At 35.7% G+C, this 27,185-nt stretch overlaps 1 protein-coding gene across 2 annotated transcripts in view; it reads left to right on the top strand.

The window, feature by feature from the left end:
• The window catches only part of EPM2A (EPM2A glucan phosphatase, laforin), a 107,647-nt gene that overhangs the window by 22,689 nt on the left and 57,773 nt on the right, over positions 1–27,185 (top strand). For both annotated transcript variants that reach the window (XM_078447422.2, XM_078447421.2), the window contains exon 2: positions 17,105–17,279. In XM_078447422.2, coding sequence (XP_078303548.1) covers positions 17,105–17,279 — 175 coding nt within the window. The remainder of the gene's footprint in view (positions 1–17,104; positions 17,280–27,185) is intronic.

Here is a 27,185-nt window from a genome sequence, read left to right as displayed (position 1 = left end):
TTATGTTTCATGTCCAGCATTCTCCTGCAAAACCACAAAAACTGGGACACAGAGAAAAAACAAAACAAAAGAAAATAAAACTCTTGTTTGGACAAGAGTAGGCAGAGGGTCTTTCAGGAGGGCTCTGTGGTATAAGCATCCTTGGGCTCCAGTGAACATAGGGCTCTGTCAAGTCGCTTAATCCACTAGAACCTCAGACTCAGGAAAAGATGTGCTTACACAGTTGCTGTCTGTCCCACTGGACTTTTATTTTTGAGGAATAATATATTTGAAAGTACTTTGAAAATCACTAAGCTTTATCATTCCAATTAAAAATTGATAGGGAATTTTTGTAGTCTTTTCAGATTTCAAGATTTTATTTATGTTATAATTCCACTGGGTGGCAGTATTTCACTTGTACTCTACTATAATTCTATAGTTTGTATATAATCTCAGAAAAAAAAGAAAAGAATTTAATCACAATCTCATTATCTCCCCAACTTATCTTTCCACTTTCTCCTCCTGTGTACTCCCTATCTCCCAAAAGAATTCTGAGAAACAGTCACCATTCATTTAAAAAAGATTTAATGACATAAATGTGAGGACAGTCACCGTAAGAGAGAGGTTTGTCCAGAACTTCTGCTTCATTTGGGAGGAAGTGTTAGATAGCTTAATTTTGTTCAGATGTAAGCAAATTACTTTGATGTAGGTAATTAAAACCAGTTGAAAATCACCTATAAAAATCTTGCCACTGGCTTTTTTGTGAATGCTTTAACAATGACTTTTTTAAAAAATAAACTCATTTGGACATTTTTGACTGATATTATCATGGATGCTTGCTTATTTTATCCTGTGTATCATAAGATCATAAAGTTGTTGTGCATTCCTTTGATGTCTATGACGTGTTTGAGAAACACTTTATCATGGTTTCATATCAGTTAACTTTGTGTCAGAATTTCTTCAAGAATCAATTCTACAAGATAAGTTAAATAAGACAAGTACCCTTATAAATCTTGGTAAGTGATTCCTTGCTGACTTCTGTTAATATTGAGGCTTCAATGTAAGTGGCAGGCTAGGTCTCCTGGAGTAGTCTTGTTCTGTAGCATGGAAAAAGTAAAAATTCTTTAGCAACATGGTGGAATGCTAGTTTTCACCTGTAAAGAGACCGTCAATATGATTTTTATACGTCCGCAAAGACTACATTCTGTATGTACAAGAGAAAGCAGCTAGGTGCTTTGGAAAAATTAGGCTGTTGAAAAGCTGTTTATAAAACTTGATGTAGATAGAGAAATCTTCATTTTTAAATGGTGATTCTTGATGTTTAATTTAAATTTTGTGCCAAATAGATCTTTGCTGTTTTCAGGGAGGAAAAAAAAAAGACTAAGTTAAAAAAATATTTATGTCTAAAGTTGAATTGATATGTTAATGAAAATTTCATCTCTTTCTCTGATGGCCATAATTATAAAGCACAATTCCTTTTTCCACTATACATAATAATGATAAGCTGTATGCACTGTGTGCATGAGCATTTAAAAACATTTTTTGAAGGGCACCTGGTAGCTCAGTCAGGCGTCTGACTTCGGCTTAGGTCAGATCTCACAGCTCATGAGTTCGAGCCCCGCGTCAGGATCTGTGCTGACAACTCAGAGCCTGGAGCCTGCTTCCGATTCTGTGCCTCTCCCCTGCTCATGCTCTGTCTCTCTCTCTCTGTCTCTCTGTCTCTCTCTCAAAAATAAATAAACATTAATTTTTTTTAATTTTGAGGAAGATTATTCATAGCTTTTCACTGATTCTCAAAGGGACTTATGACTCACAAAAAGATAAAAAAAACCCCACCTTGATATTTCGCCATCATTACATATTTTTAAGGAGCTTTAAAATTGCTTTAGAAGTCTTACCTCATCAAATAACAATCCTCATTTATACAAGGGGAAAAATGGAGGAATGTTGCATCTTAGTTTCAGTAAAGAATTTTAGAAAAATTTCCCAATTTTTTTGTCCCCAAATTGGAAAATGACTGGCTGGCTAATAGACAAGCTAGGTGGATTCACGCTAGTTGTACAGCTGACTGATGAACCAGTAGAACATGAGGGTGAGTGCAAGTGGCTTTTTACAAGTCACTTTATTCTAGATCCTTTCCTGCTAAATCTTTTTATCAGTAGTTTAGGACGCATGCTTATCAAGTTTCCTGGTAAGAGATGAACTGGACGAGATAGTAGCTATTTTGTTTGAGAGAAGCAATATTCAAAATTTGAAGTCCCCAAAGTAGGAATAAACCAACAAGAAGAAAATAAAAGTCAAGTCTTATATTTGCACCAATGAGCTATTTTTAAACAGAGAGAACTAAGAGAAATTTGCCTTGAGAACAATTCAAAGTGAAAAGATTTGGATGTTTCAATTAGTTTTAGTTTTAGGGAGAAGCTGGCATGATTTGGGCAGAAATTGGTCAGCATTTATAAACTAGGTGGGTTGTTGAAAAACTCAGTGGTCCTGTCTTTGGAACACATGAGCCCATGTGGAGTCACTGTTACTATAGTTTTGTCTTGAAACATATAGGTCTGGACAAAGCTGTTGTTAAAACGATATGAGCTTCTTTTCGGGGTACATCTGTTTTGTAAGTCAGCCTACAGTTTGCAAACTGACAAGAAGGACTGGAAGGGATATGAGAGGAATAGTAGTTAAGAATTCTTACTGAACACCAGCTGTGGTAGGTCCTATGTTAAATCCTTTGAATGGGTTATCTAATGGAATTCTCTCATAACAACCCTGTGAAGGAGCTGGTACCAGGATTCCTTTTTCACAAATGAGACAATGGAGGCACAGATTGCTTAAAGGGATTTCTCATTTCTGTTTACAGATGGTAAATTCATATAATTTGGAATGGAGTCCCCGTCTGGATCATGAGCCCATGCATTTAACTGTTCTAATATACTGCCTTCCAGAAGAGGAGTATTACGGAGTCAACAGGGGAAAGATTAAACAGAGAGTGGTCACTATCTTTAAGTGCTATAGGCAGGTAAAGAAAGATAAAAAATGAATCTGACAGGAGATGACTTCATTTCAAGTCTTTTTAGTGGAGTGTTGAGGGCAGATGTCAAATTGTAGTGCCCTGGAGATTGAATATTGAAGAAGGGTATATTTGGTGAGGACAGGGCTAGTTAGGGGAAAGAGAAGGTTATAAGAGATGATGGCAGGGCAGCCCACAGGAAAGCTGGAAGAGGAGGGATGGGGAAGGTGTATGGCTAGAAGCAGGAGGAGATTTTGTGTTACAGCAAAGAGGTTCTACGAACCAAACATCTCAAGAACTGGACAAACAGTCTGTTCCTCTCTCCCTCTGTCTTTTGGGCAATTTTCAAGTTTGTAAAGTGCATTAAAATGCTTTCAGTTTTACCGTTGATTTATTTAAAAATACTTTGCAATTCACATGTAATGCATTGGGTACGTTTGAATAAAATCAGGTAGAGACACGTGGTTCCTTTTCCAAAATGGTTTGCTGGGAAAAGATGACATACATGCTCAAGCCCATCACAGCCACTATCAGTGGCCTAATTAGCATTTGTCCCCCCATGCTTTGTCTGATTTGTCTTGACCGCACTGGGATGAATCATTAGTGCTTTAATCTGTGTGGTTCTCTTATCCCCCCAGGGCTAGCAGTTGGTCTCAGGAGAGCTGTGTCATCTAGCTCTGGTGAATGAGATGCAAGAAGTTTTTTAGGTGTGGTTCCCAGGAGAGCTCTCACGTTTCCCATGAAAAGGAACCTAGGTCCCTCCCCCTTTTTATGACTGGGAAGTGGAGTGTCCGTCCGGTGATGCCTAGGGGTCAGTCTTTGAACATGAGGTGACAAGTGTGACAACAAGGTCAATGTGTGAAGGGTGGCAAAGCGGACAGTCAAAAAGCACTTGGTATTACATCAGTTCTGGGCTGCCTGGCTTTATGCCTCTTATTATGAGAGAGATAGACCTGTATTTGTTGAAGTCCCTGTTGGTCAGATTTTCTGTTGCTTGGAATCAGACAAAGTCCGGAGACCAGCAAAACCCTTCTTCAACTATTTCTTATACAGACGTAGTTTATGTTTATAGCTATGGTAACTTCTAAGATAATGTCTCTGATTGGCCCTCTTTTATTTTTTACAGCCTGTAATATCTCACTAATATCACATTGAAAACACTGTGGCTCATCAATTTCAGAAACAACTTGGTCTTTAAAAATTATATTTGACCACTCTATTTGCTATTTGAGTTAGCTGTACATGTCTAGTTTCTTTCCAGTAACTAGAGTCATGCCTGCATGATGTTTGCATCAACTCTATAATATCAAAAAATACTTTTTCTGTGGAGGAAGGCAAAACACAAAGCCACTACAGATGGTTCTCACTTCAGAACTAGATCAGGGAATACTTTGTTAAACCATTTGCTTGACACTCTAGAAAATCTTAATTGAAGAGAGATTTTTATGCCAAACATTTACTTACTATGGAACCGCTAAAATGCATGTCTGCTTGGTTAGGAGGAGGTTAAATGTAAAATAATCCTCAGTGTTCTTCAGAGTCCTGGGGTGAATATGATTATTTTGTGTTCTTTGCATCTAAATGTTCACACTCTTGAGATGTGCCTTGTAGGGAAGGTTATCACCTTCTGCCTCAACATTATTTGTCTGAAAGTACACGAGGTGACCCAGGAGCTTTTGTAGTAGGCATGAAGCTATGAAAAACAAAGGGGTGAAATCTGGTCGGAAGCATATTCTTCTATATAGGGAGTCTAATACTAATATAGATGCTTCCTCTATTTTAGAGTGACTTGGATTTGTGTTCAGATGATGAAACACGATAAAATTTCTACTCAATTCTGGGAGTGCTATGGTGAGAAAAATTGACCTGCCAATTTACAAACAGCAAAAGTCTAGACACTACCATAAAAATTGTTTAAATGACAGTTTAAATTATTAGAGCAATTAAGAAAAAATTTATTAAACACATGAATAAGCATCTCTGCATGTGACACAGAAAGTAAATGCAATATCCAGAAAATATATCCAATTATGCAGAGATGGAGCATTTTAATATGCTGATCTGCTTGTTTAATCCCTTGAGTCAAGGCATAATTAGCTACCAAAAGATTTGATCACTTCAAATCAGATGGTCAAATCTTTTGGCTTTGCTCTAGACTATCATCACATTGAATGAATTATTAATAATTCAGTCTTGGTGCTTTGAGTCAAGCCTATTAATAACAATCTTAGTTTCAGATTTTCCCTAAAAATTTTATAAGAAGGAGAGCTCTGTTATTATATTTAAATTTAAATGGGGGCGCCTGGGTGGCGCAGTCGGTTGAGCGTCCGACTTCGGCCAGGTCACGATCTCGCGGTCCGTGAGTTCGAGCCCCGCGTCGGGCTCTGGGCTGATGGCTCGGAGCCTGGAGCCTGTTTCTGATTCTGTGTCTCCCTCTCTCTCTGCCCCTCCCCCGTTCATGCTCTGTCTCTCTCTGTCCCAAAAATAAATAAAAAACGTTGAAAAAATTAAAAAAAAAAAAATTTAAATGGAAGTATAATTGCCTGGTTATGCCATTGTTTGGCATACTTTTCAAGAGAGGCTTCAATCCTCGAGATGCTTCCCATTTTGAGATGTGTGTATCATCATGAATCCCTAATTAGTGTAAATCTTCTGCATTAGAAAACAATCTGAGTTCTTAACTAATGGCTAGTCAAGTGGTAGTTCTGTTCTCTGCTTTTTCAAGTCAGTTGTTTCACTGTGCTTACTTTAGAATTTGGTAAGTAGGATCAACCCCCTGAGTCTATATTGTGTTGTCACTCTACCCACTGGAATAAACAGATTTGTTGCTGTTATCTACTTCCTGCTTTGAATCATACTCATTCATACATTGCTGTCCTCTCTGTTATGTATCCAGAACATACCCTGTTGTCAGTCACAACTTGAGAGCCATCCCCTCCATTGCAAATCCTTTCTTGGTAATTGTGGCCCACACGGATACAGCCGTCTCCACTTTTCAGTCTTCCACATCCATGTACACATCATAAATCTATCATAGTTTTCTTTCCCAGTGGGCCAGTTGCCCATTAAAATATATCTTAACGTAGCATTTCAGTCACCATACATTGAAAATCGCATTGGAAAGGAAGCCTATTTGCCGTTCTTGAATATTTCGTTTATGTGTTAGTATTTTGTCATATGGTTTTACAATTACTTTCATAATTTAAGGTAGCTTTGTTTCATTCACTAATTGCTTTGTGTAACTTTTGTGTAACTAACAAGGGTCCGTTCATTGGGAATCATGTTTTAAATTTCATTTTTCAACCTCAGTTTACCACAGAGCTGGATACACAAGTTCTCAATAATACTTGGATATGCATTAAACTTTAGGATATTTCTTGGGTATGAATGCATTAGTCTGCTCATGCCGCTATTGCAAAATATTCTAGATTGGTGGCTTAAACAACAGAGGTTTATTTTCTCACGGTTCTGGAAGCTGAAAGTCCCAGATCAGAGAACCATCAAATTCGATTTCTGGTGAGAACTCTTTTTCTGGCTTGCAGTTGGCTGCCTTCTCACTGTATCCTCACACTGCCTTTCCTCTATATGTGCATGGAGCGAGATCTCGGGTGTCTCTTCCCCTTTTTGTAAAGACACGAGTCCTTTTGGTTTAGGATCTCACCCTTATGATCTCATTTAACCTTAATTACCTCCTTAAAGCCTCTATATCTAGATACAGCCCGCATTGGGGTTTTAGAACTTCCACATATAAATTTGGGGGAAACATAATTTAGTTCATAACAAGGAGCTCTCAAATTATTAGTAAATATTTTAAGAAAATAACTATTGAATTTTTCTTTTTCTGTAAGTTCTTTTTTTTTTTCTGTTATATTTCTTCAACCTAGCTTGATGTAAGCCTCCATTTCACCTATATTTTTCTATAATCATGGAAGTTTTCCCTTGTAATGTTTTCTGCTTTCTATGGCTTGGCAGGTGTTAACTTTTTTCCTTAAAGTCTTAGCTGGAACTGGTCAAGACTGTTCTGGGAGTTTTACCTAAAAGGCCCTCCCCCCACCCCGGAGGCTTGGCAGAGAGTGGGCCCAAGGCTGAGCTTTATTAATCACTCCTGCTGCTCCCCTTTTCTGTATACCTCAAGGTCACCTTGAAGGGACCAACACATCATACCCACCTACTAAACAACTGTCTCAAGGACTTTTGTTGATGACCTCATAGGATTGGAGGCATATATGAATGGTCTTAAGTCTGATTATTAGTGAGGCCAGATCTATTATGTGCAGAGGTTAGGGATGAGCCTGCTGACTTGTAGTTCCATCAAGTAAATGTCTTAGTGTGAGTGGCTCATTTTTGACTAAAAGGAATGGGCAGGTTTGTATGTCCAGATATACAGAAAGGATGATATTGATGTACCCCACATTTCAACTTACTATTTGCCATAAAAATAGGAATCATAATTAATCCTGTTTTCTACTTTGAAAGACAGTCACACACACAAGTGCATACATGCACATGTGCCCACGTGCGCGCACACACACACACACACACACACACACATACCTGAGCCAGATGTTTGACTCATTACCATAATCATCCTGTCACATTTGATATTTTCTTTCTTGGTTCTCCAAACTCTAGCCTCCTTAACAAATAGCATTTTCATATCTCTAAGTCTAACTCCTGTTTTTTATCATGGCTAAGTGGGCCACATTTTTGTGTTTGGAGTTACTATCATTTTTAATCAAAACCCTTGGAGCTCTTTCCCGAATTTGTTGGATTGCTTTTTACTGGATTTTTCTTAGATGTTATTTCAGCTCTAACTATAGGTATGGACTCTTAACTGTATGAACTTCCTATTATTTTAATGCAATATTGTTCTACAGGAATGAGGTTTTGTCTGTGTGCCTGAGTTAGTATAGAAATTTCTTCATATCCCCAGGTAGTCATTGATTTCCTAGCTTTCATTAGCCAAATAACATTATTTTTGCCAGTAGCATGAAATGTTGTTTACTTATATTTTTCATTTAAGATTTGTGCATTTCTTTAATGAACTAAGAAAAAAATCTTGTAAGTAAAAATGTTCTATGTGTTGTATTATGTATCATTTTCTTATTAGATCTTATTGTTTTATATCTTAACACTTTATTCTGTTGTGTGTGTGTATGGGTGCTGATATTTATTTATTTAATTATTTAATCTATTTGAGAGAGAGAGAGCGAGTGTGAGCCGGGGAGAGGGGCAGAGGGAGAGAGAGAGAGAATCTTAAGCAGGCTCTATGCTCAGCATGGAGCCCAACATGGGGCTCGATCCCATGACCCTGGGATCATGACCTGAGCTGAAATCAAGAGTTGGGCACTCAACTGACTGAGCCACCCAGGCACCCCCATATATACTACAGATTCTATCCAGTCCCTGTTGTGAGAATTTGGGAACCTCTCTAAGATGCCTGTGGAAGCAGGGAAGGTTTATATCCTCGTGGTCATCCTTGAGTTTGCTTTCCTGCTTCTGCTCTGCTTAGCAGATGCACCTCCTTGTGGCCTTGCTTATGTTGCCCTGTTTTACATCAACTCAATGTAGGCAAGGAATCAAGTTTTTAAGTAAATTTTTCTTAGTGGACTGTCTTCTTTCTGTCCACATAAGAAATTCATGTGTGAATGTAGTAGATAATTTTGAGGGTTGAGGAAGAAGAGAAGAGAGGGATGTTACAGGAGGGCAAACAACTTCAAAATAATATTAAAATGCTTGTCTTTAACTGCCCTTTGGTGTTCTCATGACCAGCTTGTTTTGACTATCCACTTTACCTTACGTAGCTTTCCCCTGAACTGTCTCTTCTCTTTCCTCTTTCTCCATTTTACCTTTCCTTCTTAACCTTTACATCCCCCCCCCCCCCCATCCTCTCCTTTAATTGCCTCTGAGTCCTCTAGTCTTTGAGGCAGTTCAGCTGTCTCCCACCACTGGCCCCCATCTCAGCTATTTTCTACCATTGCATATTGCAATTTATCGAAGGGCTCAACTGGAACAGGATCCACTGTTAAAGAGGCAATTCGCTGAACAAAAAGACTTTTTATGTTTTATTTTGTTTTACTTGTGCCATAAGAACAGAATATCAAACTGCTGAAGAGTTGGTAATGGCTATAACATGTTTGTACAACTTTATGCACCAATAACTTTTGAGGTAGTAACAGATGGGGCATGAGAGAGATTTGATTTGGGTGAATTACTAGCTAAAATTAGAGATTAATGTGTTAGGTTCAGAATTTATTTTCATGTGCTAGAAATAAAAACTTCAAAGTAGTCAAATTCCAAAGAGGATAGATTCAAATAAAATAACATGTGCATAATAATTATAATTTTAATTTTAAGTAGACTACACTATCCAAATAGTTTTTGCTTATCTAATATAACTGCAAAACTTTTGACTTTGTAAAGAACAAACTTCTTTTAACCTGAACTTTCAAACTGGTAGAACTATTTGAAGTAATGTGTTATGATTTTAAATTCTGAGGTTTCTTCTTTGGTTTTTACTGGAGTGTCAGAAAGCAAGCGTCTTACTCCTTCACATTTATTCACTTTATATTAACTTACCAAATTTGCCTTGATGAACAAATAACATGATAGCCAAATTTGGTCCAAGGAAATAGGTGTTTATTGTTCATTAAATCAATCCTTTCCCACTTTTCTGCCCATAACATATTAGTTTATCCTACTTTAGTGAGCTATTTGTATGTTTACTTACACTAAATTAATGCTAATGAATAACTGGCAATGACCAGCTCCAATCTGGAAAGATAATTCACTTTTATTGTGAGGTAATTGTATATTCACATGCGATGGTTAGAAGTAATAGGGAAAGATCCCGTGTAACTTTTATTGTTTCCCTCAGTGGTAATATTTTCATTACCACAACATTCCCTCTCCCCCTCAACCTTCCAACCCTCCCCAATCCTTGGCAACCACTAATCTGTTCTCTGTCTCTATAAATGTTTTCATTTCAGGAATGTTAAATACATGAAATCCTAGAGTATGTATACCTTTTTGAGATTGGCATTTTTTCCACTTAACATAATTCTTTGGAAATTCGCCTAGGTTGTTGCACATATCAATAGATCATTCCTTTTTATGGCTAATCATGGTATAGATGTATCACAAATTTGTTAAAGCATTCACACACTAAAGAACATCTGGGTTATTTCTAGGTTTTGACCATAATAAATAAAACTACTGTAAAAATTCTTCTACAGGTTTTTGTGTGAAGGAAAGTTTAGTTTCTCTGAGATAAATGCCAGGAGTACAGGTGGGTAGTATAGTACTTGCAAGTTTAATTTTTAAAAGAAATTGCCAACATTTTCTCAGAGTGATTGTACCATTTTACATTCTCATTAGCAGTGTATGAGTTATCCAATTTCTCCAAGCTTTGTATATAGAAGTTGATGTCCTATTTTTTCTTTTATAAAAATAAAAAAAATTCTTATAGGTGTGTACTGATATCTCATTGTGGCTTTAATTTGAATTTTCCTTAAGGTTAGTGATGTTGAACATCTTTTCAAGTACTTATTTGCCATCTGTATATCTTTTTTGGTGAACTGCCATTTCTTGTCTTTTCCTCATATTCTAATTAGATATTAGTCTAATTAGTCTATTTAGATTCTAATAAAATTATATAGTCTAATAAAATTAGATTAGTCCTTTGTTGGGTATATGGTTTGCAAGTATTTTATTCTAATCTGGACTTGTCTTATTTTTCTCTCAACAAGGTCTTTTGCAGAACAAAAGTTTATAATTTTGATGAAATCAAATTTATAAATTTTTCCTTTTGGATTGTGTTTAGTGTGAATTCTTAGAACTCTGTCCAGCCCTAAATATTGCATTTTCCCCTAATTTTTCTGAAAGTTTACATTTAAGTCCATGATCCATTTTGAATTAATTTTTGTGTCAGAGGTAGAGGTTGAGTTATCCAATCCATGGACATGGTATGCTTCTCCACTTATTAGATCTGCTTTGATTTCTTTTCTAACATTTTGTGGTTTTAAGCATATAAATTGTGTACATGTTTTTCTTAGATTTATACCTAAGTGCATGGTATTGTATTTAATTTTAATTGTCAAATGTTCATTGCTATTATATAGAAATAAAATTTATTTTGCATAATTACCTTATACCATGTGACCTTGCTAAACTCTCTTATTCTAGGAGGTTTTTTTTTTTTTTAATTAGTATTATTGTTTCCTTGGGGTTTTCTTCTAGACAGTTATGTCATCTGCAAATAGGGACAGTTCTTTCTTTCTTTCTTTCTTTCTTTCTTTCTTTCTTTCTTTCTTTCTTTCTTTCTTTCTTTCTATGCCTGTGTTGAGATTGCATAGAATTGGTATTGATTCTTCTTTAAACATTTGGTAGAATTATTCATTGAAACCACTTACTTGGGCTTTGAAACTTCTTTTTGGGGGGTTTAAATTATGCATCCAATATCCTTAAGAGTTATAGGAATATTAAAATTACCTATTTAATATTCAGTGAGTTGTGGTAATTTGTGTTTTGAGGATGGTCCAATTCATCTAAGTTGTCAAATTTATGTGTGTTTTATTTTTTATAGTATTCTCTTACACTTTTGACGCCTGCAAAGTCTGTAGTGACATCTCTCCCTTTTCCTTTCCCTTTCCTTCCCTTCCCTTCCCTTTCCTTCCTGTCCCCTTTTCCTTTCTTTCTTTCTTTCTTTCCTTTTTCTTTCTTTCTTTTTCTCCCTTTTCTTTCTTTTGTAATTTGTGCCTTTTCTCACTTTTCTTTGCCAGTCTTGTTAGAGGTTTGCCAGTCTTAATGATCTTTTCAACAAACCAGCTCTTTGTTTCATTGATTTTTTCTAATGTTTTTCTGTTTTTAATTTCATTGATTTCCATTCTTATCTTTATTATTTCTTTACTTCCATTTGCTTTGGATTTATTTTGCTCTTTTTTTCATAATTTCTTGAGGGGGAGCTTAGATAATTGATTTGAAACTGTTCCTATTTTTACTGTATGCATTTTTGGACTATAAATTTTCCTCACAGCACTGCTTTAGCTATGTCACACATAGTATTTTGATACATACTATTTTAATTTTCATTCATTGCAATGTGTTTTTAATTCCTTTGAGATTTCCTTTTTGACCCATAGATTATTTAGAAATATGTTGATTAGTTTTCAAGTATTTGAATATTTTCCCATCATCTATTATTGATTTCCAGTTTGATTCTATTGAGGTCAGAGAAAACACTTTGTGTGATTTAATTCTAAAGTTTTGAGATTATCTTATGGTCCAGGATATGATTTGGCCTGGTATATGTTCTGTGCACACTTGAAAATGTGCATTCTGCTATTATTGTGTGGTGTGTTCTATAAATGTCAATTAAATTCCATTGGTTGATGGTGTCGTTGAGTTATTTTATTCCTTGCTGATGTTCTTCCTAGTTTTTCTATCAATTGTTGAGAGAGAGTGTTGAAATTTCCAATATAATTCCCAACTTGTCTATTCTCCATTTAATGGTCTTAGTTTTTGTTTCACATATTTTGCAACTCTATTTTTTGGTACATACACATTAGAATTCTTATAGCTTCTTGATAGGTTGATACTTAAGATTTGTTTTTATCCATTTAAATTCAAGTTAGTTAAACAGTGTAGTATTGTTTTTTTTTTTTTTAACATCAGATAATTTCCTTCTCTATCTCTAGTAATTTTCTTTGCTGTGAAGGTTCTACTTTATATGATATTAACATAATCACTTCTGCCTTCTTTTGATAAATGTTTACATGGTATGTCTTTTGCAACACTTTTACTTTCCATCTTGTATATAATTTGAAGTGAGTTTCTTCTAGATATCATACAATTGGTTCTTTTTTTTAAAAGTTCACTCTGCCACTCTATTTTAATTGGTGTATTTAGCCTATTTAACTTTAATGTAATTATTGGTTATGTTAGGACTTAAGTTTGTCATTTTATTTTTTTCATTTTAGTTTTCTCTGTTTTTTTTCTCCCCATGTGTTTTTCCTACCTTTATATGCCATGTATAGTACATATTTGAACATTTTTTAGAATTTTATTTTTATTTACATACATCATACATACATAACTTATTATAGTTGATGGTGTCATTATTTTGCAAGTTTGAATAAAGTGGAGAAATCTTACCTTCCTTTTTATCCTTTTCCCCTTCTTCATAGAATTGTCTTAAATATTTCCTCTCTATACATGTAGAAACATATCAGGTAGCATTATAATTTTTGTTAGAAACTCAAGAGGAGAAGAGAAGTCTATTGTTTTTACTCCTATATTTGCTTATTCTGTTCATCCTTCCTGATGTTCAGTGATTTCTTTTCTGTTTATAGATCTTCTTTATAGGCTTCTTTTGAGAAGCCTACTCACATTTGAATTGTTCTCCTAAATTGTTATGTTTCTCTGGCTACTTTCAAGATTTTTTCTTTGTTTTTAGTTTTCAGAAATTTAATTATGATATGTAGTGGCATGGATTTCTTTATTTTTCCTGTTTGGAATTTGCTTAGCTTCTTGAATCTGTAGTTTATGTTTATTGGCAAGTTTGGAAAGATTTTAGACCTTATTTTCTCAAGAATTTTTCAGCCACACACTTTCCTCTCTTTTCAGGATTCAACTGCATGAATGTTAGATGTATACAGCAGTTTTGTTTATTTTACAGTGGTTTTATTTATTATAATCAAAACCTAGAAACAACCCAGCTGTCCCACAGGTCTCTAAATCTGTTCTTTTTTTCTATTTTCTCTCTGTTGCTTTGATTGATTAATTTCTGTTGTCTTGCAGCTTGCTGATTCTTTCTTTTGTCTGCTCCACTGTGTTCTTGAGCTTATCCACTGAGGTTATTATTTCAATTGTTATATTTTTCAGTTCTAAAATTTCCATTTGGTTCTTCTTTACGTCATCTATTTTGTGTGTGTTTGTGTGTGTGTGTGTGTGTGCGCGCGCGTGTGCGCGCAGAGACTTTCTAATATTTTCATTTGTTTCAAATGTGTTCTAATGGGTTGTTGAAATTTAAAATCCTTTTCAGATAATTCTAACATCTCTGTCATTTTGATGTTGGCATCTTTCAAACATTTAAAATTTTTATTTAGCTTGAGATCTTTGTGATATTTGATGTAAGGAATGACTTTCTGTTGAAATGTGGCCATTTTGAGGATTATGTAACGTGACTCTGGATTTTATTAAAATCTTTGGGTTTAACTGGATTCCTCTAACACTCTCCGTTAGGAGGGTGGGAGTGCTGCCTTGTTACCCAGATTCCCCATCCATTGACAACTGAAGGGATTGACCTTATTATTACTGAGTATGGTGGGAGTCCCAGCTTTCTTAAATTTTTTTTTTTTAACGTTTATTTATTTTTGGGACAGAGAGAGACAGAGCATGAACGGGGGAGGGGCAGAGAGAGAGGGAGACACAGAATGGGAAGCAGGCTCCAGGCTCTGAGCCATCAGTCCAGAGCCTAACGCGGGGCTCGAACCCACGGACCGCGAGATCGTGACCTGAGCTGAAGTCGGACGCTTAACCGACTGAGCCACCCAGGCGCCCCAAGGGAGTCCCAGCTTTCTAGTGGCCTCCACTGATACCTTCTTGGTGAAAGAAATAGAAATGTTTTGTTACTTCTCCTGAAACATGTGTGTCTAAAAATGAGTATTTCCAAAAATTAATTATAGGGATGAGGTGGTTGATGTTATGTAAATAATTTTTCTTGAATATTTTAATTTATGTATATTTGAGCTCCTGAATAATTGTATTTATTTAATTTGTAATATTTAAATTGTTGTAAGTCTATTGTACTGAACAGTGGGAACCATAGGTATTATTCCTTTATTAAACCAAAAAGTAATACTTGTGCTCTGTGACAAATCGAGTGAATTCACAATAATTTAGAGTAAAATGGTCCGCCCCATCCCAACTCCATTCTCCAGATGTAACTACCTTTAACAGTCAGACCCAGTTTCACCCAGTTTTTAGTCTCTATTTACAGTTTTATTCATGTTTTTCCACCTCATTTACTCACTCCTGGTCTTTCTCTCCAACTTATTTCTGTACATCCTTTGTAAGCTTATCCTTCTCTATCTAGCTATTAAATGTTGGGATGCTTTCAGACTTTGTTCTAGAAACCTTTTCTTCTACATCAATATTGTTTTTCTTTGTCACTCATCTATCTCCTTGCCTCAGTTGCCACTTTGATGACTCATAAGCTTATTTTTCTAGTTCAGATCTCTGGTCTGTCAAACCAATTATGCCAACTCTGCATGTGACAGCTCCTTTTGTATCTAAATGGCACTTCAAGCCCCATACAAAAACCAGACTAGTGATCTTCCCTTCCAACCTCTTACAGATTTCACATCTTAATGAGTGGTACAACTCTATATTGAGTTATATTTGCCAGAAGCCTAGAGTCATTGTTGCTTCCCTTTTTCCTTCACCTCCCATACCCAGTTAATCCACCATTCCTGTGGCCTTTCCTTCCTGAATCTGCCCACTCCTTCTCTTTTCTACCTCCAGGCTTTCATCATCTCCTGCCTGGGTTAATGAAGTCCTTTCCTAAATGGACTTTTTCTGCTTTAATCTCATTGCGTTTGAATTAATTTTTTACTCTGTAACAAGAGAGATACTTTCAAAATAAAAATTTGGTCATGTTACCAGCCTACTTAAAATGTTTCATTTTTTTATTGCTCTTACAGTAAATACCCAAATCCTTAACATGACTTAGCATAGTGTGGATTGTGTAGTTGACAATCAGTAAGTATTTGTGGAAAAATGAATAGATGAACTTACATAGTTTAGAGTGTTTGCTATTAAAATAGTATTGTTAATACATGTATCTCTATATATCATTTTTTACTCTTGTTATATTTCTATTTGATATATTTTTAGAAATGGGGCTGCTAGTATGGTTTGTTTCTCATCTATTAAATATCAAGGGTAAAGGAGAAATTGGTGTAGTGCCTTGTAGTCATCAAGAGAAAAAGAGAAGTCTGATCTAAGAAGATCAGTGATGATTTATTAAAGGAGCTGTCTTGTATCTTCTATTGGATTGGGGGGGGGGGAATTATATCCCAAAGAATTGCCCAATGACTTAAGGACTTTTTGTTTTTGACATTTTATGCCAAATAACTTTAGGTAAAATGTTTTGTAAGAGAGAGAAAAGAACAAATGAGTCAGATTTTCATATTTGTAACAAATGTGACTTATTCCTATTTTTATTTTGCTTACATGTTTTTCTTATTAAAGACAATATATGGAAACTAGGTTGTTTAAGGAAAGGCATGATTTGAAATAGGGTGGTCACATAAGAAGGGTGAATAGAAGTAATGTATGAATTGTAAGTTTCATAGAAATAAAGGATCTGTTTACTAGTGTAATAGATACTGGGCAGAATGTGATATAGACAAATAGTGTTTTCAGAGACATGTTCTTCCACCTCTGTCTCTTTTGGTTTACTCAATGGAAGGAAGGTGGCGGTGCTGGTGCTTGTGAAGTAGGTAGAAAACAGGATGAAGGTCCTGAACAGGGGCCTAAAAGATGGGGGACTAGGAGTATCAGTTTGCTACTGGTGCTGCATTTACTAGTTTTATGACCTTGGGCAAGGTAGCTAATCTCTATGATACTATGTGTCCCATCTGAAAATAGTACTAACCACTGATTTACATGCAAAGTAGGTTGGATGTGATCATTTGTTTTATTATTTATTAATGTATTTATTAAAAAAATTCATTTGTTTGAGATGATACTAAAATGCTTTATTGCTGATTTTAGTTATGAATTTGCATACCAAAAGATAAAAAGGCTGCAAAATGACTCACAACGGGCAGTTAGGGCAGTGAGAGGTAACCATAAAAGCCTGAGAGTTAATATGCTTCTGGAAATCTGCATTTATTCAAAGGGAGCACAGAACTCTGTGAAATTCATATGTAACTCTACAAATTTTTTTTCTGTTTCTCCCCTCACTGTAGCCTATTTTGGTTGATACTGAAATGTGTAGATTAAGCAGCTTTATATTTATTTTCTTCTTCCTATTAATTTTGCATCAGCTACTTTGTGGCTGTTTAAGCAAAACATTGATTTAATTTCTCTGTTTGTCATTTCTTCTTGTTCCAGGCAATGGACCTCACCACGACCGTTGCTGTACTTATAATGAAAACAACTTGGTGGATGGTGTTTATTGTCTCCCAATAGGACACTGGATTGAGGCCACTGGGCACACCAATGAGATGAAGCACACAACAGACTTCTATTTTAATATTGCAGGCCACCAAGCCATGCATTATTCAAGGTAAAAATAGTGCCATGTTTATAAGCATAGAAGTAGGACGAGAGGTAGTATTAGGACAATGGAAGTGTTTACTGTGTTCAAAACAGCAGTGTCTCCCTTTGGGGAGGCATGTGGGCCTGCAGTACCTTAAGGAGATAAATTATAGTGAATCATTGTGTGAGCTTTTCTGGTTCTAGATGTGAAGGATCCTTTTTATAGAATTCTTTTATTAATTACATAAACTGCCATCAACGTATTTTGACCAGACTGTAGTTGGCCAATCTTTGTACTTACATAGTGGATCCTAGACCAGCATGTATATCTTTTATGCTACTGACCAACAGTGAAACAAAAACTGGTGTCTCTTTATAAAGTTTTATTCAGATAAACATGTGTAAATACAGACATAAAACTAGATCAGATGTGATCATTTGCTATACTATTTAATAATATATTTATTTTTTGTGTATGTAATTGTTAGGTCAGCAATATTTGCCATAATAAAAATTGAAACACTAATGAGGCTGCTAACTAAAAAGTAAGGTTCAGTACACTTTCCTTCATTTCCACTCATCAGAAGTACTTATTTCCAATGATTTTATGGTTAGTTTTTCTGGAGGTTAAATCCAAGTCTTAAATAATATTCCTATCGTGTTATCAATTCATATAATGTATCAATTTAAAAATAGCTATTATTTCCTATCTGTGGCATGAGAGAGATTTAGCTCATTTCTATTTGTTCTCTTTCCCCACTGCCAATCCCTACCAGCTCATTAAAAAATTCCTTTGTTATTTGACTTCATAAAAATTCTGTTTCTCGACCCATAAATTTTTGACAGTGCCTCTTGATTTCCTACTGGGTAAGTCAGGGATTTATTGTCCCCATATTTTCCTCCACATCTACTTCCGCCTGTTAACTCCTACTGTGCATTACTTTCACCTTCTCGGGGTTTATAGAATTTACACTTCATTTACTAAATATAAGTAAGTCTTTTATAGTTTGATGATTTAAAAATGGAAACCAATATTCAACATTTAAAATATCATGTAAATACTATTTATTGTGGATCATGCAGTGTTTGTATCATAGACAAAGAGAGACATTCTCATCTTCTTAAAAACTATTGCTTTGGGGCTCCTGGGTGGCTCAGTGGGTTAAGCGTCCAACTTCAGCTGGGTCATGATCTCACAGTTCATGAGTTTGAGCCCCACATTGGGCTCTGTGCTGACAGCTGAGAGCCTGAACCCTGCTTCAGATTCTGTGTCTTCCTCTCTCTGTGCCCCTCCCCTGCTCACTCTCTTCTCTCTTTCTCTCTCTCTCAAAAATTAATAAAAAAACATAAAAAAAAACTGTATTGCTTTGAATGAGAGATATAATTAATACAAACAGGGTTGTGAGTGGTAATATGAGTATAACATTTCATCATGGTATTAGGGAATTCATGTTCTTCTTGGACACACCATTCCTGTAAATCCATGCTAGATGTTGGCCTTGCTGATGGATTGGAAGCAGAGCATGAGGAAGGGAGGAGTTAAGCATGACTTATGGCGTTATGGTCTGAAGAACTGGATTAATGGTATTGCTGTGTATTGAGATGAGGAAGACGAGATGAGAAGACTAGAGTATGGATTGAGATAACAATTCTGTTGTTGGCATATTACATTTGAAATGTAGGTTAGATTGCAGAAAGGAAATCAATTTGATATCTGGATGTTTATGGAGAGGTTGGGAGTGGACAGATAAAATTGGGGTTATCATTATCTGGGTGACTTCTAAGTAATGAGTTTAGATGGAATCATTTAGTGGATGAGTGAAATATAGCAGAGTAAAAGAAAATAAGGGAAAATAATAAGCCCATGGATCCATACAATTTGGAGATCAAAGAGAAGAGGATCCAGAGAAGAGAACTGAAAAGAAGCATCTGTTGAGATGTTCTGACCTTTAATGAGGATGTGTTTATGAGTTATTTTTCATTTTTCCTGGACCACAATTGCTGAAGAGTCGTGTCTTAGGCTCTAGGGATTTTCTTCTACTATTTGATTATTCCTCTTCCTTCATTGTTTTTCTTGTATCATTAAAAACCTTCCCTAGATGGATTTTGGACCTCTTGGATTTATATCTTTGTTGTTTTTGTTGAATATCACATTTTCTGTTTAAATTTAACATCTTAGAACTAGATAGGAAATTTTTTTTCAATTATTGTCAAGTTAGCTAACATACAGTGTATACACTGTGCTCTTGGTTTCAGGAGCCGATTCCCGTGATTCATTGCTTACATGCAACCCTCAATGCCCATCATCCATTTTCCCCTTCCCCCTCCCCATCAACCCTCAGTTTGTTCTCTGTATTTAAGAGTCTCTTATGGTTTGCCTCCCTTTCTTTCTGTTTGTAACTATTTTTCCCTTCCCTTCCCCCATGATCTTCTGTTAAGTTTCTCAAGTTCCACATATGAGTAAAAATGTATCACATCTGTCTTTCTCTGATTGACTTATTTCACTTAGCATTATACCCTCCAGTTACATCCATGTTGCTGCAAATGGCACGGTTTCATTCTTTCTCATTGCCAAGTAGTATTCCATTGTATATTTAAACCACATCTTCTTTATCCATTCATCATTTGATGGACATTTAGGCTCTTTCCATAATTTGGCTATTGTTGAAAGTGCTGCTATAAATATTGGGGTACATGTGGCTCTATGAATCAGCACTGCTGTATCCTTTGGATAAATTCCTAGTAGTGCTATTGCTGGGTCATAGGGTAGTTCTATTTTTAATTTTTTGAAGAACCACCACACTGTTTTCCAGAGTGGCTGCACCAGTTTGCATTCCTACCAGCAGTGCAAGAGGGTTCCTGTTTCTCTACATCCTCGCCAACATCTGTTGTTTCCTGAGTTGTTAATTTTAGCCACTCTGACCAGTGTAAGGTAGTGTCTCAGGGTGGTTTTTATTTGTATTTCCCTGATGAGGAGTGATGTTGAGCATCTTTTCATATGTCTGTTGGCCGTCTGGATGTCATCTTTGGAAAAGTGTCTGTTCATGTCTTCTGCCCGTTTCTTCAGTGGATTATATGTTTTTTGGGTGTTGAGTTTGTAAGTTCTTTATAGGTTTTGGATGCTAACTCTGTATCCGATATGTCATTTGCAAATATCTTCTCCCATTCTGTCAGTTGCCTTTTAGTTCTGTTGATTGTTTCCTTTGCAGTGCAGAAGATTTTTATCTTGATGAGGTCCCAATAGTTCATTTTTGCTTTTATTTCCCTGCCTTTGGGGACACCTTGAGTAAGAGGTTGCTGTGGCTGAGGTCAAACGGTTGTTGTCTGTTTTCTCCTCTAGGGTTTTGATGGTTTCCTGTCTCACGTTTAGGTCTCTCATCCGTTTTGAGTTTATTTTTGTGTATGGTGTAAGAAAGTGGTCCAGTTTCATTCATCTGCATGTTGCTGTCCAGTTCTCCCAGCACCATTTACTAAAGAGACTTTTTCCCTTGGATGCTCTTTCCTGCTTTGCCAAAGAGTAGTTAGTTAGCCATGCAATTTGTGGGTCCAATTCTGGGTTCTCTATTCTATTCCATTCGTCTATGTGTCTGTTTTTGTGCCGATACCACACTGTCTTGATGATTACAGCTTTGTAGTAGAGGCTAAAGTCCGGGATTGTGATGTCTCATGATTTGTTTTTCTTTTTCAACATTACTTTGGCTATTTGGAGTCTTTGGTGGTTCCATATAAATTTTAGGATTGTTTGTTCTAGCTTTGAGAAGAATGCTCATACAATTTTGATTGGGATTGCATTGAATGTATAGATTGCTTTGGGTAGTATTGACATTTTAACAATATTTGTTTTTCCAATCCATGAGCATGGAATGTTTTTCCATTTCTTTGTGTCTTCTTCAATTTTTTTCATAAGTTTTCAGCATTCAGATCTTTTACATCTTTGGTTAGGTTTATTTCTAGGTATTTTATGGTCTCAGTGCAATTGTAAATGGAGTCCATTTATTGATTTCTCTTTCTGTTGCTTCATTATTGGTGTTAAGAAATGCAACTGATTTCTGTACATGATTTTGTATCCTGCAACTCTGCTGAATCCATGTATCAGTTCTAGCAGCTCATGGGAGTCTTTTGGGTTTTCCATGTAGAGTATCATGTCATCTGCAAAAAGTGAAAGTTTGATTTCTTCTTTGCCAATTCGGATTTCTTTTATTTCATTTCGTTGTCTGATTGCTTTGCTGAAGCTAGGACTTCCAATACTATGTTAAACAACAGTGGTGAGAGTAGACACCCCTGTCGTGTTCCTGATCTTAGGAGGAAAGCTCTTAGTTGAGCATGATATTAACTGTGGGGTTTTCATATATGTTTTTTATGATGATAAGGTATATTCCTTCTATCCTGACTTTCTTGAGGGTTTTTATTAAGAAAGGATGCTGTATTTTGTCGAATGCTTTTTTCTGCATCTATTGAGAGGATCATATGTTTCTATTAATGTGATGTATCACATTGATTGATTTGCGAATATTGAACCAGCCCTGCATTCCAGGAATGAATCCCACTTGATCATGGTGAGTAATTCTTTTAATATACTGTTGAATTCAGTTTGCTAGTATCTTGTTGAGAATTTTACATCTGTGTTCATCAGGGATATTGGCCTCTAATTCTCTTTTTATGTGGGGTCTCTGTCTGGTTTGGGAATCAAGGTAATGCTGGCTTCATAGAATGAGTCTGGAAGCTTTCCTTCCATTTCTATTTTTTGGAACAGCTTGAGAAGGATAGGTATTAACTCTGTTTTAAATGTCTGGTAGAATTCCTCTGGGAAGCCATCTGGCCTAGGACTCTTATTTATTCAGAGATTTTTGATAACTGATTCAATTTCTTTGCTGGTGATGGGTCTGTTCAAATTTTCTATTTCTTCCTGTTTGAGTTTTTTTTTTTATTTTTTTATTTAAAAAAAATTTTTTTTAACGTTTATTTATTTTTGAGACAGAGAGAGACAGAGCATGAGCGGGGGAGGGGCAGAGAGAGAGAGGGAGACACAGAATCGGAAACAGGCTCCAGGCTCTGAGCCATCAGCCCAGAGCCTGACGCGGGGCTCGAACTCATGGACCGCGAGATCGTGACCTGAGCCGAAGTCGGACGCTTAACCGACTGAGCCACCCAGGTGCCCCTCCTGTTTGAGTTTTGGTTGTATGTGAGTATCTTGGAATTTGTCCATTTCTTGCAGGTTGTCCAGTTTGTTGGTGTATAATTTTTCATAGTATTCTCTAATTATTGTTTGTATATCTGTGGTTTTGGTTGTGATGTCTCCTCTTTAATTTGTGATTTTATCTATTTGGGTTCTCTTTCTTTTCTTTTCGAGACATCTGGCTAGGAGTTTATCAATTTTGTTTATTTTTTCAAAAAACCAGCTCTTAGTTTCATTGATCTGTTCTACTGTTTTATTGGATTCTATATTGTTTATTCTGCTCTAATCTTTGTTATTTCTCTTCTTCACTGGCTTTGTGGTTTCTTTGCTGTTCTGCTTCTAGTTCCTTTAGGTGTGCGGTTAGGTTTTGTATTTGGGATTTTTCTTGTTTCTTGAGCTAGGCCTGGATTGCAATGTATTTTCCCCTTAGGACTGCCTTTGCTGCATCTTGGATTTGTATCTTATTCTGGACTTTTTAAATATATTTTCACCTCTTGGTTTTATTGATTTAAATTTTGGAGACTTTATTTTATTTCTTCCAACTCAACTAACTTTTTTCCTTAATTTTGATAATTGTATTCTTAATTTTCATGGACTCTTATTTTGTTATTCGCTTATTGCATATTCGTTTATTCTAGTTTGTGAATGGATATTTTCTTGAGTTTTTCTTATAATACTATTAAGAATGATTTGAAGTCCTCCTGTCTTACTGGAATTATCTTGTTTCCTTCAGAATCAGTTGTTCTCTTCTCGTTTGACCTTTCTCTTTTTTGTCATTAGTTTTAAAACATTGTTTTTTGTTTGTTTGTTTGGTTGTTTGTTGTTGTTTTTTTTCCTGAGAGAGAGACAGAGCCCAAACCTCAGAGAGACAGAGAGAGAGGGAGACACAGAATCTGAAACACGCTCCAGGCTCTGAGATGTCAGCACAGAGCCTGACATGGGGCTTGAAGTCACAAACCACAAGATCGTGACCTGAACTGAAGTCAGACCCTTAACTGCCTAAGTCACCCAGGTGCCCCTTTTGTTGTTGGTTTTAAATATAACTGGAAATTTGTAGTTGTTCACATTTATTAATGGAAAGAGTAGGTTGATTATTCAATTTGATGGGTATGAGTTTCCTCTGCAATTACTAGCTTCTAATCCTATAACAGTGTTGGCACAAGCTGTGTGCATGTGGGTAGATCATGTCTCCCTGAGTAGAACAGAAGAAGACAATCAGCTTGGGCACTATGGCTACCCTACTCTGCATGAAAAGGTGAGGAGGACCTGTGTGGGACACACCTCTCACTCTGAGAGTCTTTGCTCCCCATATAGATGTTTCAATTTTTTTTTTTTTTGAGAGAGAGAGAGAGGGGAAGAGGGAGAGTGGGAGAGAGGAAGAGAGAAAGGGAGAGAGAGAATCCCAAGGAGTCTCACTGCTGTCAGCACAGAGCCTGATGCAGGGGTGATCTCATGAATTGTGAGATCATGACCTGAGCAGAAATCAAGAGTCAGATGCTTAACCAGCTGAGCCACCCAGGAGTCCCAGATGTTTCAGCATTTAAAAAAGGTATTTCTTCACATATAGTATCATAGCTGTAAGGGGGATGCGTATGAATCATATTCTCACAGTTCATTCACAGTTCATACAAAAAAGGGTAAATTAAAAAATTTTCTTTAGGGGCGCCTGGTTGGCTCATTCAGTTGTTTGACTTTGGCTCAGGTCATGTTCTCAGGTTCGTGGATTTGAGCTCCACATTGGGCTCTCACTCTCAGCACAAGCTTGCTTCATATCCTCTCTCTCTCTCTCTCTCTCTCTCTCTCTCTGCCCCACTGCGCTTCTCTTTCTCAAAAATAAGTAAATATCTAAAAATTTTTCTTTATTAAATTTTTTTTATGTTTATTTATTTTAGAGAGTGAGAGAGACAGAAGGTGAGCGAGGGGCAGAGAGAGAGGGAGACACAGAATCCGAAACAAGCTCCAGGCTCTGAGCTGTTAGCACAGAGCCCAATGTGGAGCGTGAACCCACGAACTGTGAGATCATGACCTGAGCTGAAATCTGACACTTAACTGACCGAGCCACCCAGTTGCCCCCCAAAATATTTCTTTAAAGCAACTTAGTTTTACATCGAAGTCTCTATTCTACTGAATTCTCAGATAATTCCACTTGTTATTATTCTTCTTAGATGTGTGTGTATATATATATATATGTATGTATATATGTTACATAGAATTTATATGTATATAATATATATATATATTTGTGTATATATGTATATGTTCAGATATATACATATATATTTGTATGTGTATATATGTGTGTGTGTGTGTGTGTATATATATATATATATAATACCCATCTGTTGAGAGTTGTTTATCATAAATTGATATTGAATTTAATCATGCTTTTCCTGCATTTTACTGTATATATTTACATCTGAGAAGGATAATAATAGGTTGAAAAAACATATAATATATATATACGAAAATATAAAACATATATAAGTAACACATACAATATAAAGCATATTTATACATGAGGTATATATGTAATATATAATACACACAGAAACACATAGCTAGATACATATATAAATGGGATAAAATTTCAGAATTATCATAGTTTAGAACTAAATAATGGTATTCTTTTTCCTCTATTTATTTATCTCTATAACATAGATAACTGGAAACTTGGGAATAAATAACAATTGTTTATAATGGACCTGGAGCCATATCTTTACTTTTCAAGCATCCTCTTAATTTCCAAGATTTCTCACATTTCAGTTCCAGAGTCATCTACTTGAAAATCAGTTGAGTGGTATGATTTAAAAAAAAATTTTAAATTGAGGCATATTTGACATATGACATTACATGACTTTCATGTGTACAACATAATGATTTAATATTTATATACACTGGGAAATGATCACCACAATAAATCTTGCTTCCCCTGTCACTATATAAAGTTACATAGCATACATACAATATTATTGACTGTAGTCACCATGCTGTTCATGATGTCCCTATGGCTTATTTATTTTATGACTGTAAGTTTGCACTTTTAACAATTTTCTCCCATTTCACCCCACCTCCCAGCCCTCTCATATCTGGCAACTGTCAATCTATTCTCTTCATCTATGTGTTATGTTATATTTTATTTGTTTGTTTTGTTTTTTAGATTCCACATCTAAGTAAAATCGTATGGTGTTTGTCCTTTCCTCTGTCTTACTTATTTCACTCAGCATACTGTTATGTTCCGTCCTTGTTGCAAATGAATATTTGATTATTTTTTTATGGCTGAGTGGTATTCCATTGTGTGTGTATTTGTGTGTGTGTGATATCACATCTTTATCCATTCATCCATTAACAGACACTGGTTGTTTCCATATCTTGGCTGTTGTGAATAATACTGCAATGAACATAGGGATACATCTGTGTTTTTGAATTCATGTTTTAATTTTTCTTCAGATAAATAACCAGAAGTGGAATTTCTGGACCACATGGTGGTTCTATTTTTAGTTTTTTTTTTTTAATTTTATATTTAAAATTTAATTTACTCAGCATGGAGCCTGCTGTGGGGCTCAGTCTTACCACCCTGGGATCATGACCTAAGCTGAAATGGAGAGTCAGATGCTCAACCAACTGAGCTACCCAGGTGCCCCTATTTTTAGTTTTTTGAGTAATTTCCACTGTTTTCCAGAGTGGTGACATAAATTTGGATTCCCACCAACAGTGAATGAGGATTCCCTTTTCTCCACATTCTCACCAACACTTGTTACTTCTTGTCATTTTGATAGCAACCGTTCTGACACATGTTAGCATGATATCTCATTGTGGTTTTGATTTGCATTTCCCCAATGATTAGTGATGCTGAGCATCTTTTCATGTACCTTTGGTCATCTATATGTCTTATTTGGAAAAATGTCTATTCAGATCTTCTGCCCATTTTTGAATTTTATTGTATGAGTTCTTTATATATTTTGGATATTAACTCCTTGTCAAAAATATGATTTGCAAACATCTTCTCCCATTCAGTAAGTTGCCTTTTTATTTTGTTGATAATTTCCTTTGTTGTGCAGAGGTTTTTAGTTTGATGTAATCACATTTGTTTACTTTTGCTTTTGTTAACATTATCTTTGGAGTCAGATCCAAAAAAATATTGCCAAGAGCAGGGTCAAGGAGCTTACTGCCTATATTTCCCTGTAGGAGTTTTATGGTACCAGGTCTTACATTCAAGTCTTAAATCCATTTCGTGTTAATTTTTGTGTATGGTGTAAGATAGTGTTCCAGTTTCATTATTTTGCATGAGACTGTCCAGTTCTCCCAATATCATTTATTGAAAAGACTCTGCTATCCCCGTTGTGTATGCTTGACTTCTTTATCATAAATTAATGGGCTATATATGCGAAAGTTTATTTCTGAACTCTGTGTTTTCTTCTATTGATCTATGTGTCTGTCTTTATGCCAATACCCTACTGTTTTGATTACTAGAGCTTTGTGATGTAGTTTGAAATCAAGGAGTGTGATTTTGCTTTGTTCTTCTTTCTCAAGATTGCTTTGGCTATTTGGGATGTTTTGTGGTTCCATAAAAATTTTAGGATTGTTGTATTGCTATTGGGATTTTTAAGAGATCACATTGGATCCATGAATTGCTTTGGATAATATGGAGATTTTCATAATATTAAGTTTTTAATCCATGAGCACAGAATATTTTTCCATTTATTTGTGTCTTCTTCAATTTCTTTTATCAGTGTCATGTAGTTTTTAGTGTACAGGTCT

The sequence above is a fragment of the Panthera onca genome, chromosome B2 (assembly GCF_046562875.1).
Source record: "Panthera onca isolate mPanOnc1 chromosome B2, mPanOnc1 haplotype 2, whole genome shotgun sequence".
NCBI lineage: Eukaryota > Metazoa > Chordata > Mammalia > Carnivora > Felidae > Panthera > Panthera onca.
The sequence above is the reverse complement of the archived record's forward strand: the minus strand, read 5'-3'. Positions and strand labels throughout refer to the sequence as shown.